The 12,749-nt window shown below is 38.4% G+C and overlaps 1 protein-coding gene across 5 annotated transcripts in view; it reads right to left on the bottom strand.

Annotated features, from left to right (window-relative positions):
* KPNA5 (karyopherin subunit alpha 5) overlaps positions 1–12,749 on the bottom strand; it is a 33,312-nt gene that overhangs the window by 13,266 nt on the left and 7,297 nt on the right. For all 5 annotated transcript variants that reach the window (XM_042845575.2, XM_005306355.5, XM_065588385.1 and 2 more), the window contains exons 5-10: positions 11,134–11,228; positions 9,585–9,716; positions 8,394–8,482; positions 6,728–6,827; positions 4,526–4,689; positions 2,912–2,990 (exon numbers count right to left, since the gene is read on the bottom strand). In XM_042845575.2, the coding sequence (XP_042701509.1) occupies positions 2,912–2,990; positions 4,526–4,689; positions 6,728–6,827; positions 8,394–8,482; positions 9,585–9,716; positions 11,134–11,228 (659 nt within the window). The remainder of the gene's footprint in view (positions 1–2,911; positions 2,991–4,525; positions 4,690–6,727; positions 6,828–8,393; positions 8,483–9,584; positions 9,717–11,133; positions 11,229–12,749) is intronic.

The following is a 12,749-nucleotide window of genomic DNA, read 5'->3' as shown; positions in this document are numbered from 1 at the left end:
TAATTACTGAAAACGTGTTATGTTAATACCTGGGAAGAATAAAAAAAAGAGTAACATTTTAAAATGGAATACAGTATTTTACTCATAGAAGTGGAATGACTAAATTAACCTTATCCTCACAGCAATTACACTGGTCTACAATTTTTGAGAAGTTGTCTGCTTCAGAGATAAAATGTGCTATTTATTATGTATTTTGATGTGCTGAATTCAAATATGACAATTAAAACAACTGATTGGCTACTGTTTCTAAGATATTTAAGTTTTTACATTTTATATGTCCATGTATATTGTGTAGATAGTAGAGTTTTAATCATAAATTGTAAACCTAGGTCTTTTCATGTGTTTATGGTTGCTTTACATGATAATATTTCACCTGTCCTGTTTATGTAACACTTTAAAAATCAGCAGAAGAGTTACAGAAATAAAATTTACTATGAAACAAAAGGCAAAAAACTATTATGTACATAGTTTAGTCCTATGCAGTGTCTACTCGGCGCTTCTTGGCTTGTCTCTTGTATTCATTAAATGGAGCATCTCCTGTCATTGTCCAGCAACAGTCTGCAAGCATTGATGGACTCCATTTGCCCTGATAGCGTTTCTCCATTGTTGCAATGTCCTGGTGAAATCGCTCACCGTGCTCGTCGCTCACTGCTCCGCAGTTCGGTGGAAAAAAAATCTAGATGAGAGTGCAAAAAGTGTATCTTTAGTGACATGTTGCAACCAAGGCTTTTGTATGCCTTGAGGAGGTTTTCCACCAACAACCTGTAGTTGTCTGCCTTGTTGTTTCCGAGAAAATGTATTGCCACTAACTGGAAGGCTTTCCATGCCGTCTTTTCCTTGCCACGCAGTGCATGGTCAAATGCATCATCTCGAAGAAGTTCACGAATCTGAGGACCAACAAAGACACCTTCCTTCATCTTAGCTTCACTTAACCTTGGAAATTTTCCACGGAGGTACTTGAAAGCTGCTTGTTTTGTCAATGGCCTTGACAAAGTTCTTCATCAGACCCAGCTTGATGTGTAAGTGTGGTAACAAAATCTTCCTTGATTCAACAAGTGGTGGATGCTGAACACTTTTCCTCCCAGGCTCCAATGACTGTCGGAGTGGTCAATCTTTCTTGATGTAGTGGGAATCTCTTGCATGACTATCCCATTCGCAGAGAAAACAGCAGTACTTTGTGTATCCAGTCTGCAGACCAAGCAAGAGAGCAACAACTTTCAAATCACCACAAAGCTGCCACTGATGTTGGTCATAGTTCACGCACCTCAAAAGTTGTTTCATGGTGTCATAGGTTTCCTTCATATGGACTGCATGACCAACTGGAATTGATGGCAAAACATTGCCATTATGCAGTAAAACAGCTTTAAGACTCATCTTCGATGAATCAATGAACAGTCTCCACTCATCTGGATCGTGAACGATGTTGAGGGCTGCCATCACACCATCGATGTTGTTGCAGGCTACAAGATCACCTTCCATGAAGAAGAATGGGACAAGATCCTTTTGACGGTCACGGAACATGGAAACCCTAACATCACCTGCCAGGAGATTCCACTGCTGTAGTCTGGAGCCCAACAGCTCTGCCTTACTCTTGGGTAGTTCCAAATCCCTGACAAGGTCATTCAGTTCACCTTGTGTTATGAGGTGTGGTTCAGAGGAGGAGGATGGGAGAGAATGTGGGTCCTGTGACATTGATGGTTCAGGACCAGAAGTTTCATCCTCTTCCTCGTCTGACTCAAGTGAGAATGATTCTGGTGCATCAGGAACTGGCAGTCCTTCTCCGTGGGATACTGGGCGTATAGCTGATGGAATGTTTGGATAATGCACAGTCCACTTTTTCTTCTTTGACACACCTTTCCCAACTGGAGGCACCATGCAGAAGTAAGAATTGCTGGTATGATCTGTTGACTCTCTCCAAATCATTGGCACTGCAAAAGGCATAGATTTCCTTTTCCTGTTCAACCACTGGCGAAGATTTGTTGCACAAGTGTTACAGCATATGTGTGGGGCCCACCTCTTGTCCTGATCTCCAATTTTGCAGCCAAAATAAAGGTGATAGGCTCTCTTAACCATAGTGGTTATACTGCGCTTTTGTGATGCAAAAGTCACTTCACCACAAACATAGCAGAAGTTATCTGCACTGTTCACACAAGTACGAGGCATCTCTGCTCACTTTGGCTAAACAGAAATGTGTCCCTTTGCAAAATCAAACACTGACAAATAAGAGAGCATGACACTGTATGATTTCTAGAGCTGATCTAGGGCAATTTGTTCAGCAGAGTGATGTAAGCTTCGTTGTGATTGCATCATCCATGACTTCTAGGAATAACAGGATGCAATTCATATCATGTATGACGCAATACCAACTTCAGATTGTATCATTCATTGTTTTGCCTAAAAAGCAAGTACTGTCCAAACCCAGTCAGATTTATTCATAGATCCAGTCAAAGATGTGTTTTAGTCATTTCCGGTTTAAATTGAGATCCCTTTCCTTTATAACTCACTTACCTCCGCCATTCCCAAGTCAAGGGTCGTATATACTGACCCAATAGCATATCTTGAAAACTAGAGCCAATCAACAATTTTAAGCATCATTTTCGTTCTCAGTGACCCAGAATTAGTAAAGTTTGACTACATTTATTTCAGAAGCATTTTGGCTGTAGAGCAGTGTTACATGTAAAAGTCCTTGGCCAAAATTATTAATATCTTGCCAGACTGGTAATACAGAATGTGTCTTCATTCTTATATGGCCCCTTTCACTACAGTATCTGAACACCTGTTGCTAGACAAATGTGAATACAACTAATAGTCTTGATCAGTTTCCTGAATAGCACAATTCATTCCTACACCAAAAATATTCTATGTTCTTTTCCAAATTAGCTATATTTCTCAAGTTAGAAGTTGGTCTTACCTGTGTTTGAATATCATCACCAGTCACAATATTTCCAACTGCTCTTAATGCAGGAGACACCACCTTGTAATCATTGTGCCTAGAGACAATACAAATGTTAAACTGCTTGAGGCTGCCAAACTTTATACAATAACTACAGTTGGAGGGTTTAGGCTTCTGATAGGATTTAAACTTATGGCCATGGCAACAGAAAGCCACCTCTTGCAATCTTCCACTGTTTGGCCAAATTCTCCTCCATAGCCGTTAAGTCCAATTGATTATTTTAAAGGAAGGATTTCCCTTTGGAAGTTGCAACAGTGATGGTCTGTCACAGAGAATGCTATGTCTACAAATCAAGGATGTGAATGATTTCACCTTGCCTGAATTTCACAGAATAACTAGGCCTTTGGGAATGAAAATTCAGTGAGCAAAATTCCTGAAGTAGCCATCTAGCCTAAATAGAGAGGCAGTGAAATTGAAAATCTCCCCCTTCCTCCAACTAGTTTTTTGGGAGGCAGACTCCCTTCTGTTCTCACAAACCAGTAGCATGGAGACACCCCCGCTCCCCCCGCAATTACCAATTAGGACAAGAGTCTACTGAACTGTCCTTCACCAATCATGAAAGAAAAAAAAATGTCTAACACTCTCTCCCTAAAAGTATCCTAGCCATCTATTCATAGGGAGTAGTTCTGAATGAGCAGCTCAGGGATCCATACTCTGCTATTCTGCAGTCTCATAGTGCAGAGTGGTTTTCTGTTTTTTTCCCTCTTGGCAGACTATGAACTGTCCACCTAGTAAACTGGGAAAATGTGAAAAATAGCACAAGTCTATTTCTGAGATTTATGCACCCATTAACTGTCTATCTTTCTGCTAGTGGACCCCTTAAGTTTAATATTACCAGCAAGAAAACAAATACAAAACTCAAAAACTGAAGTTTTCAGGACAGTTCATGTCTCAAGCACAATCCCCTTGCTTTCCAGGTTACAAGTGCTGTGGAGGAAGCATCTTTCACTAGCAACCTAGGAAAAATTCAAGGAGCTGATCAAGCCAGAAGTGGCACTGAAAGGCTTCAGATTGAAGCTATGTCCAGTCCTCCTCAACCAAAGAGACAGGCACTTTACATGGGCCATAAGAGAGGACAGAAAAAAATGGAGTAACCTAGAATAGTGGCTCTCAACCTTTCCTGACTAATGTACCCCTTTCAAGAGTCTGATTTGTCTTGCATACCCCAAGTTTCACCTCCCTTAAAAACTACTGGGACAAAAGTGTCACAACACACTATTACTGAAAAAATAGCTTACTTTCTCATGTTTATTATAATTATAAAATAAATCAAATTGGAATATAAATATTGTACTTAAATTTCAACGTATCATATATAGTGCAGTATAAACAATTCATTGTCTGTATGAAATTTTAGTTTGTACTGACTCAATCAGTGCTTTTTATGTAGCGTGTTGTAAAACTAGGCAAATACAGTATCTAGAGGAGTTGATGTACCCCCGGAAGAGCTCTGCATTCCTGATTGAGAACCACTGCCCTGGAGGACAGTCCATCAATACTGTAGGCCCACAGTCTGAGCTCATGTTCATGTTGGCAACATCCTAAAATAGAGATTTGACTAAAGGCACTTACATAAGAAGTTCCACCAATCTTCGACAGACTCCAGAATCAATAACTGCTTGAATTTTATCATTGGGTCCATCTGAAAGGTAAGAGAGGGCCCAACAAGCATCTGCTAATACATCTGGGTCACTGCTAAATAACAGTCTTGATAAAACATTTAAGCAAGGAGCAACCTAGGTTAAAAAAAAATTATACATGATTAGATGTTTCCTCTATTTTTTGTTTTAAAATTTGTTTTCCCTGTGCTAACAGAAAAATGTGAATTAAATTACATGCACTGTATGGCAAGTAGAGTAGGCTTACTGTCTCAGAATGGATTGTTCCATGGTCAGATGCTAAGGATGATTGATAAACCCAAATCAGAACTCTGCAGAAATTACCTTTACTTTATCACTCAGTCTGCTACAAAGACATTGCAACCATGCAGGAATGCTAGTCTTTGCATGAAAAGGAAATGATTTATTGTGTGTTTCAGAATTTATTAATCAAGGCTTGCTTTTCAGCCTACCCACTTGAAGGAATTACATTATAATCACTTTACAAAAAAGGATCATATGTTTTTCAGCTGCCCATATACTACTGAGTTTTACAGAACCAAGCCAGGCAAATTTCTTCTGATCTCAGTTCCCATTCACTTGCAGTCTCTCTGGGCAGAGCTTGGAACCCAACCTCCTCCTATCACCTCTACATAGCAGTTTGTCTGATGAAGAGGCCAGTTTTAGCCCCACCTCACCCCTCATTTTTCCCCTCAATGGTTAATGTTGGGAATACTGGGTTCTTTGTAGGAATTACGAGTCCTTTTCTCTTCAGCTGACAGTTGCTACACAATTCTGCTTCCTCTACCTCCTTTTAATGCTGCTATTGTGACGGGCAAAGGAACTACTCTGAGTAGCAGTTGCCCAGAGAAGAGAATAAGTAAGTAGCAAAGAGCATCCTTGTTCCACGCTACCAGAAAGGGCTATTATTGAAGGCAGCATCTTATAAATTGGAATAGCAAGATGGGGAAACTACTCACCATTTTGTTAACATCCCCCCACAAGAGTAAAATTAAAGTAGCAAATTAATAATCAATCAATCTCACACTCTATGAGAAAAGTTATGCAGAAGGGAAAACAGAGAGGCTGAGCAATTCACTTACCCAAGGTCACAAAAGCCAATGGTAGAATTGAGACTAAAATCCAAGAGTCCTGATCTCACTCCCCTCCCCTCTTCCAGAATACCCACTGATTTACTTTAATTAGATAAACTATTTAAAAGCTTTAGGATAATGATACAAAAATGTTCCTCATTTACAAACAAATATTTACATTTCAAAGATGGATTGCCTTTTCAAAGTTAAAACATCACCACATTAATACTATTCTGCTGAAGAGCTATAGCAAAATACAAGAACCTTGTTTCCTAGCAAGATACTGCAGACCAAGTTGATGAAAAGTTAAGTGACACTTTTCAACTACTTTTAATAGTTTATTCTCTTGTTTATAGAAAGCATGATAAAAGATTAACATAGCTTATGAATGGTTGGGCCATTACAAACATTGAAATCTATCTCCCCTTGTAAGTATTCTCACACTTGTTATCTAACTGTCTGTCTGTGCTGGGCTAGCTTGATTATCACTTCAAAAGTTTTTTTCTCTTAATTAATTGGCCTCTCAGAGGTGATAAGACAACTCCCACCTGTTTATGCTCTCTGTATGTGTGTATATATATCTCCTCAATATATGTTCCATTCTATATGCATCCGAAGAAGTGGGCTATAGTCCACGAAAGCTTATGCTCTAATAAATTTGTTAGTCTCTAAGGTGCCACAAGTCCTCCTGTTCTTCTTATAGCTTATGTAGACACACTGGATTTGGTTTGGTTTTCAGATAGCTAATGAATCAATATTCTTCGCACTTGCATTAAGGTCAGCAGAAATGCACAAAGCTCTGCATATAATGTGGTAACATCTACATTTTCTGTTGTGTCACACAAAATGGTGACTATTTATTGGTGAAGACTTAATTTAAATCACGCTCAGAATGAGGAGAATAGATAATATGGATCTACTGCAAACATGTCTTCTCATAACAAAAAATTCTTTACCCCAGAGACTGACTGGGTTGACTACAAGAAGATTCTTCTCTGTATGAGAACACCACATTACAAGTGTAGTGCCCCTTCAAATTTTGTAAGTTCCTTAAAAGTGAAATATTTTGATACCTTACATACCTTACTAAAGTCTGGAGGTGGATTCTTGCCTCTACAGAGGTTTGAGAGGGCCCAGACTGCATTTCTAGTTGTTGTAAGTCTATTTGAATTTGTTAACAATCTGCCAAGGAAAAGAACAAATATCACATTAAATTCATTACCAAGGAGTGGTATTCCCTTGTTTTCCTAGGATTCTTAATACTGTCAAAAGTCTAGAAATAATTCCTATCTCCCTGCACTAGTTTAATTCCTTTCCTCTCACAAACACTGATTTTTGCCTGCTTTGAAATATTCTCACGGCACAGACCAGTTTAATAGATTATGTGGTTCACAAGAGATACTTTCCCTTACACTACTGTATAGCATCTCTCCCCTCATTCACAATCACATAACACTGCGGTGGCAAGTACAGCAACTGCTCACATGAAAAATAATAGGAAGGTAATCAATTGAGTTTCTTGTAATGCAAGATAGCAGCTGCTAAAAGGAGGAGCCAGGAACAGCAAGTGGGAACCTTCCTTATTAACATAGGTATTTTCATTTAAAGGAACACATTCAGGCTAAGCTATTTTTAAAAAGATTGCTACCTATGTTACTAGAATAATTTTTTAAATCTAAATTTACTTTTTAAGCATTTAAGTTTGAAAATGGTAAACAATGCTGCGATATTTGGGCTGCAAAAACTGGGAAGGAATGGATAGACACGTTGTTCTGTGTTTAACATTTTCAAGTTGTCTGTAAAGTGCTGAGGTTATTTATTTTAACACATCGTTAAAGCTCCTCTACACTTGAAAGTTTATTTGGACTAAAGTAGGGTCCAAATTTAAAGTACAACAGCTATTCCTGAATAACTCTGTAACCCAGGAACCTCTTGGTGCCAACTGGTTGGGGCCATAAGGGTGCATAGTTTTACAGGGATCCCTATGTCACATATACTCATAGTAAGAAATTGCAGGTGGCATATGAGATGTCTACTGTGAGGCAGTAGCTCACCAGTCGTCATAATCATGAGATTTATATATGGATAATATTTAAGAAGTTCTATGTAGGGCCCTACCAAATTCATAACCATGAAAAACACGTCACGGACCATGAAATCTGGTCTCCCCCAGCAAAATCTGGTCTTGTGTGCTTTTACCCCATACCATACAGATTTCACAGAGGAGACCAGAGTTTCTCAAATTGGGGGTCCTGACCCAAAAGGGAGTTGCACGGGGGTGGTAAGATTATTTGGGGGGGGGGGGGGGGGGGAAAGGGTCGCAGTATTGTCATCCTTATTTCTGCACTGACTTCAGAGCTGGTGGCCAGAGAGCAGCAGTTGTTGGCCGGGCACCCAGCTTTGAAAGCAGCGCCCCAACGGCAGCACCGCAGAAGTAAGAGTGGCAATACCATACCGTACCACCCATAAATCAATTACAAAATCCAAACAAATTCAGCCTAGCTATTCCAAGTGTTAGAACAGATATAGGTTTTTTTATTTTTGGTGTTATTGGTCTAAGAGATTGTCATTTTTGCTTTACTATCTACATTCAAATATTTCCTATAAAAAGTATAAAAGCCTATGTAAAGTTTTTTTTTAAATGCACACACACACACACACACACACACACACAAAATAACTTGCAGTGTATGGTTCCCATTCTCTAAAACCATATGTTTTACTTACAATATTAGCTTAAACACTTACTCCAAGAGTGGTGGGAGTATTCTACAGTTTAAGACAAAGTCTCTGCATTCTGCGTTGTCACCAGCAATATTACCAAGAGCCCACACTGCCTTTAGAAAACAAAGTGCTAAAGTAAGCTAATATAAACACAATAAAAGTTTCTCTAAAATACTTTTATAGCGTAGACTATACATTATGTATTCCTCTTATGACAAACTCCTAGGATGGAGTCAAAATAGCTCATGATTATAATTATTACCTGAACAGTCCAGAAAAGAAAATCCTCATTGTGCAACTTTCTCAAATCAAACTTGTATACTTGATAAATTACACGCAAGAAAGGGCTTGCTAGCCTTTAGCCAAACTTTATAAAGGCCATATAGTTGTACAAAAATCTCAAACACTTGAATAATTATATCCGTAAAGAATGGTATTTTATAATGTGAATATGCTTACACCAAAAAAAGATATCTGCATTTTCCCCGCAACGATAAAAATTTCGTATCTGCATCCGATCCGCGATCTCCAAAAATGGTCCATGGATATCCACATCCATGGAAATAAAATGGATATCAGCAAATTTGCAGGGCCATATCCATATGCAATTAAGGATAAAGTTCCCTTTGGCTAAGCAACTCAATTGCACACAGCTATTTACAATGGAGTCATTATAAAGGATTTGTTAGATCAGGAACTATTATTGCTTATCATTTTTCAGTCACTCCAAAATGAGCTAGGCAACTTACAAACGAGTAAATGACAGTCCCAGCTCTGAAATGCCACACCCTAAATTCAGCAAGACACACTGGGGTGGAGGGAAGAAGTTGAGAGGAAAGATAAGGGAAACAACAAGATCATGTGGTAACTCAAGAAAGAATATGGATATCTTGGTGGTGAAGTTATTTTATTTTCTCTATTGCTATGCCTTAAGATCCCCTCACTTCTTGCAAACATCACAACAGAAAATGAGTTTTTAGGAGGAAACAGAATGAGATAAAAGATGTAGGCTGGCGAAAAGGAAGCATAAGGGGCAGCACAGAAAAAAGGCAGACATTAGTGAGACGGAAAAAAGGAGCATACAGTGTGGAGCCTTATTTTTGTAGTCATAATAAACTAGTACACAAATTCTATTGATCAAAACTTTTTAAACCATACACAGAGGAAACAGAAAAAGGACAGTTATTTAGAAATTACAAAAACACAAATATGTACCTGCTCCTGTACATCTTCATGTTCTGAATTAAGCAACTTAATAAAAACTGGAACAGCTCCAGTCTCAATTACTACTTTGGTGTGTAGAAAAGTTCCAGATGCTATATTTGTCAAAGCCCAAGCTGCTTCAAACTGTTGAAGGAGAAAGACAAACAGAAGTCATTAATGGGAAAGCAAACATTAAACAGAGTAGATTTTATGTATTTGGAATTTTTATCAGATTATCCAATTAGATTTTTCTTCTTTGATACTAAAATAAATCTCTCCATTACTATGCTTTTACAAAGAAGAAAGTCACTAGCATTAACTAAATAATCTTAGCAAAGGAACTTGGCTTGATTACATTTTCTACACATAGTTATTCCTGATTCACTGTTCCTAATTTAATTCCATGCGTGGACAGTCTTATTCTGGAATAAGACTGTCCATACAGGGAGTTAAATTAGTAACAACTCCATGTGCAGTCAAGCTCTTAGGCTTTGACAACACAAGCAAATTGCACTGATTTAACTGAAGGTGTCATTAAATCAATTTCGTTCAACTGATGCAAACCCCTGAATGGACACTAATTTCAGTTTAAACCAGGTTTAGCTTAAAATTAATTCTGGTGCTACTTTCTTAGTTAGACAAAGCCTTAGGCCTGGTCTGTGCTACAGAGTTAGGTTGATATAAGACAGCTTATGTTGACCTGTGTGTCATCGTGTGTCTACAATGTTCCTCCCACTGATTTAACTTGCCCGCTATGCCGACCAAATAATTCCACCTCCGTGAGAGGCATAGTGCTTAGATCAACATAGTTAGGTCAACATAGCATCCTCATACACTCTGCATTGCTTACATGGCCTGTTGCTGTCTTTGACAGCCCAAGGTCCCCACAATGCCCCACTTAAGTCAGTGTAAGAGCTCCAGGTGAGAACACACACCACCGATAGAAGAGCATAGCGCAGACACGAAGAGACCATTTAATTACTGCGGTGGCTGTAGGTCGACCTATCTTAAGTCAACTTAATTTTGTAGTGCAGACATGCCCTTAGTCTGGCTTTCCAGGTGGCAAGAAGTGTTGGGCGGAACTAGGTGTATTCTTATTGTTTGTTGAAAACTTCGTAAAGATTTTCTGGAGGGGCCAAATAGAAATTTTTTGATTTACCATTTTTTCCTAATTTTCTTTTACAAGATTTGTGAATGAAGTTAATGGTCACAAAAACATTTTCAAACCAGACGGTGTTGACAGGTGCTGTGTCAGCTTGCTTACACATCTATGTCAATGCCTCTGATATTCCAGTTTGAGGGCTCTCTTGAACTGAATGCCATTCACACAGAAGAAGGATTTGATAAAATGAATATAGGGAGACTAGCATGGAAGTCTCTTGAGGGCCAAGTCAGGATTTCTAGTAAGTGGCAATAAGCTGGCATCTCATGCAACTGGAATACAAATCCCTGATGACCACATATTACTAAATCCAATTCTAAAGCCATATTCTCCTCAGTTTGTTTTCTGAGGTTTTTTCCCATTCCCAAACCTAAGTCAATATCAGTAATATTCACTCACTTGGAGAGTGCAATTCTCATTCCTCTCTAGAAATTTCACAAACCTCTGCACAACTCCTTGTTTCTGTATCACTTCATCTATAGGTGGATTAGGCTCTAGGGGAAAAAAGAAGGTTATTTTCACTAATGAAAATGAAAGGCAAGAGCTTAAATTACATCATAAATATAAGATTACTGAGCACAGTTCTCAGGAAATTCCTGCCATAATTGTAACCTCAAATAAAATTAGTTCCCTCATTCATTATCTTAGGACTTGTTTGCACAGGGGAAAAAGCCTGAAATAGCTAATTTGAAGTAGATTAACCTAAAGTGCACAAAGACACTCTTAGTGCAGAATAAGAGCATCGACATGGGAAGTTAGTGCAGAAAAACGATTGCACTTTAAATTTACAACCTAGCTGTTGGAAATAATTTCCCAAGTTTATTAAGGTTTACTACTCCTCAGTTTCCACACAAACATTCCTTTATTAGTTCCAAAGGCCACTCGGTGTGTGTTTAATACAAAATATAAATATAAGCATATACACCCATATTCTATACCAAGCAACAATATAGTCATAAGCATTAGCCAAATTACTTACAACAGGTTCAGGCCAGGGAGACACATTCCCATCATGGGATGATTCCAAAGTGGTAAGGAAAAACTCAGGCAAAGAACTGCTAAACAACCTTGCTTTTTAGACACAAACAAGTGATGTCATTGCTGGTTACTGGATTTTAACTAAAGTCAGCTCAAGCAGTTTAGGACACACTGAATTCAAGCTCTCTCCCCTTATCTCACTTAGCTATATTTTCCCCTAGCTACTGAACTGAGCATTTCTAACTAATTTACCACACCTGGTGCCCAATTAACCACGTTTTCTTTATTTCTATTGCTTAGCCCAAATCTTAAATAAGATAACATTTGTATTTTCAGGGTTACTAGATGTTTAACAAGCAATTCACTCATTCTGGTCACATTCTTCGGGCCTATCACTTACGTCAAGATCCAAACTCAATTTAACTTACAAATGTGAGACTATATTCCTTCACTAGCTATTTTCCTTTCCTGTTGTTAGCGTCCCTGCTGACAAGCACTTAGATACAGCCCCACTAACCTACTGTAGTGTATTAAGTACCTTACTGTGTATAGCCTGTGGTAATATGTCAAGCCCCCTGCGTGATGGCCTATAATCAGCTCATTGTAACACAGTTTACTCTGTACCAATCTTTCAGGGCAATGTCATCAAAGTAATCAGTCTGAGAAGTTGCTTTTAAGTATTCATTACTTCTTTTTGCTAGCTAATAGCAATTATCTAATAATTATTTCTGCTAGATAATAAATAGCTGTACAATGTACTATTCATAGCTATGTATTCAAAATTGAAGAGCCACAAGCAGGCACCTGAAGAGCTGCTGTTAGGATCCCAACTGCAATCCAGAGAGAAGTCTGCTTTTCAAGCAGATCATTGTTCAGCTAAAACTTATCAGAAGACTTATGCAACTCACCAATATCCAAAAAATAAAATCAAAGCAATGAAGATCCAGAATCACGAGATGAAAGAAAATAACTCAGAATCCAGTAAAAGTCAGACTACATATACAGCTTGTTAAAACTCACAGCCTGATGTGCGAATG

Source organism: Chrysemys picta, chromosome 3 (assembly GCF_011386835.1).
Source record: "Chrysemys picta bellii isolate R12L10 chromosome 3, ASM1138683v2, whole genome shotgun sequence".
In the NCBI taxonomy this organism is placed as follows: Eukaryota; Metazoa; Chordata; order Testudines; family Emydidae; genus Chrysemys; species Chrysemys picta.
This window is presented reverse-complemented; position numbering and strand designations above follow the sequence as displayed.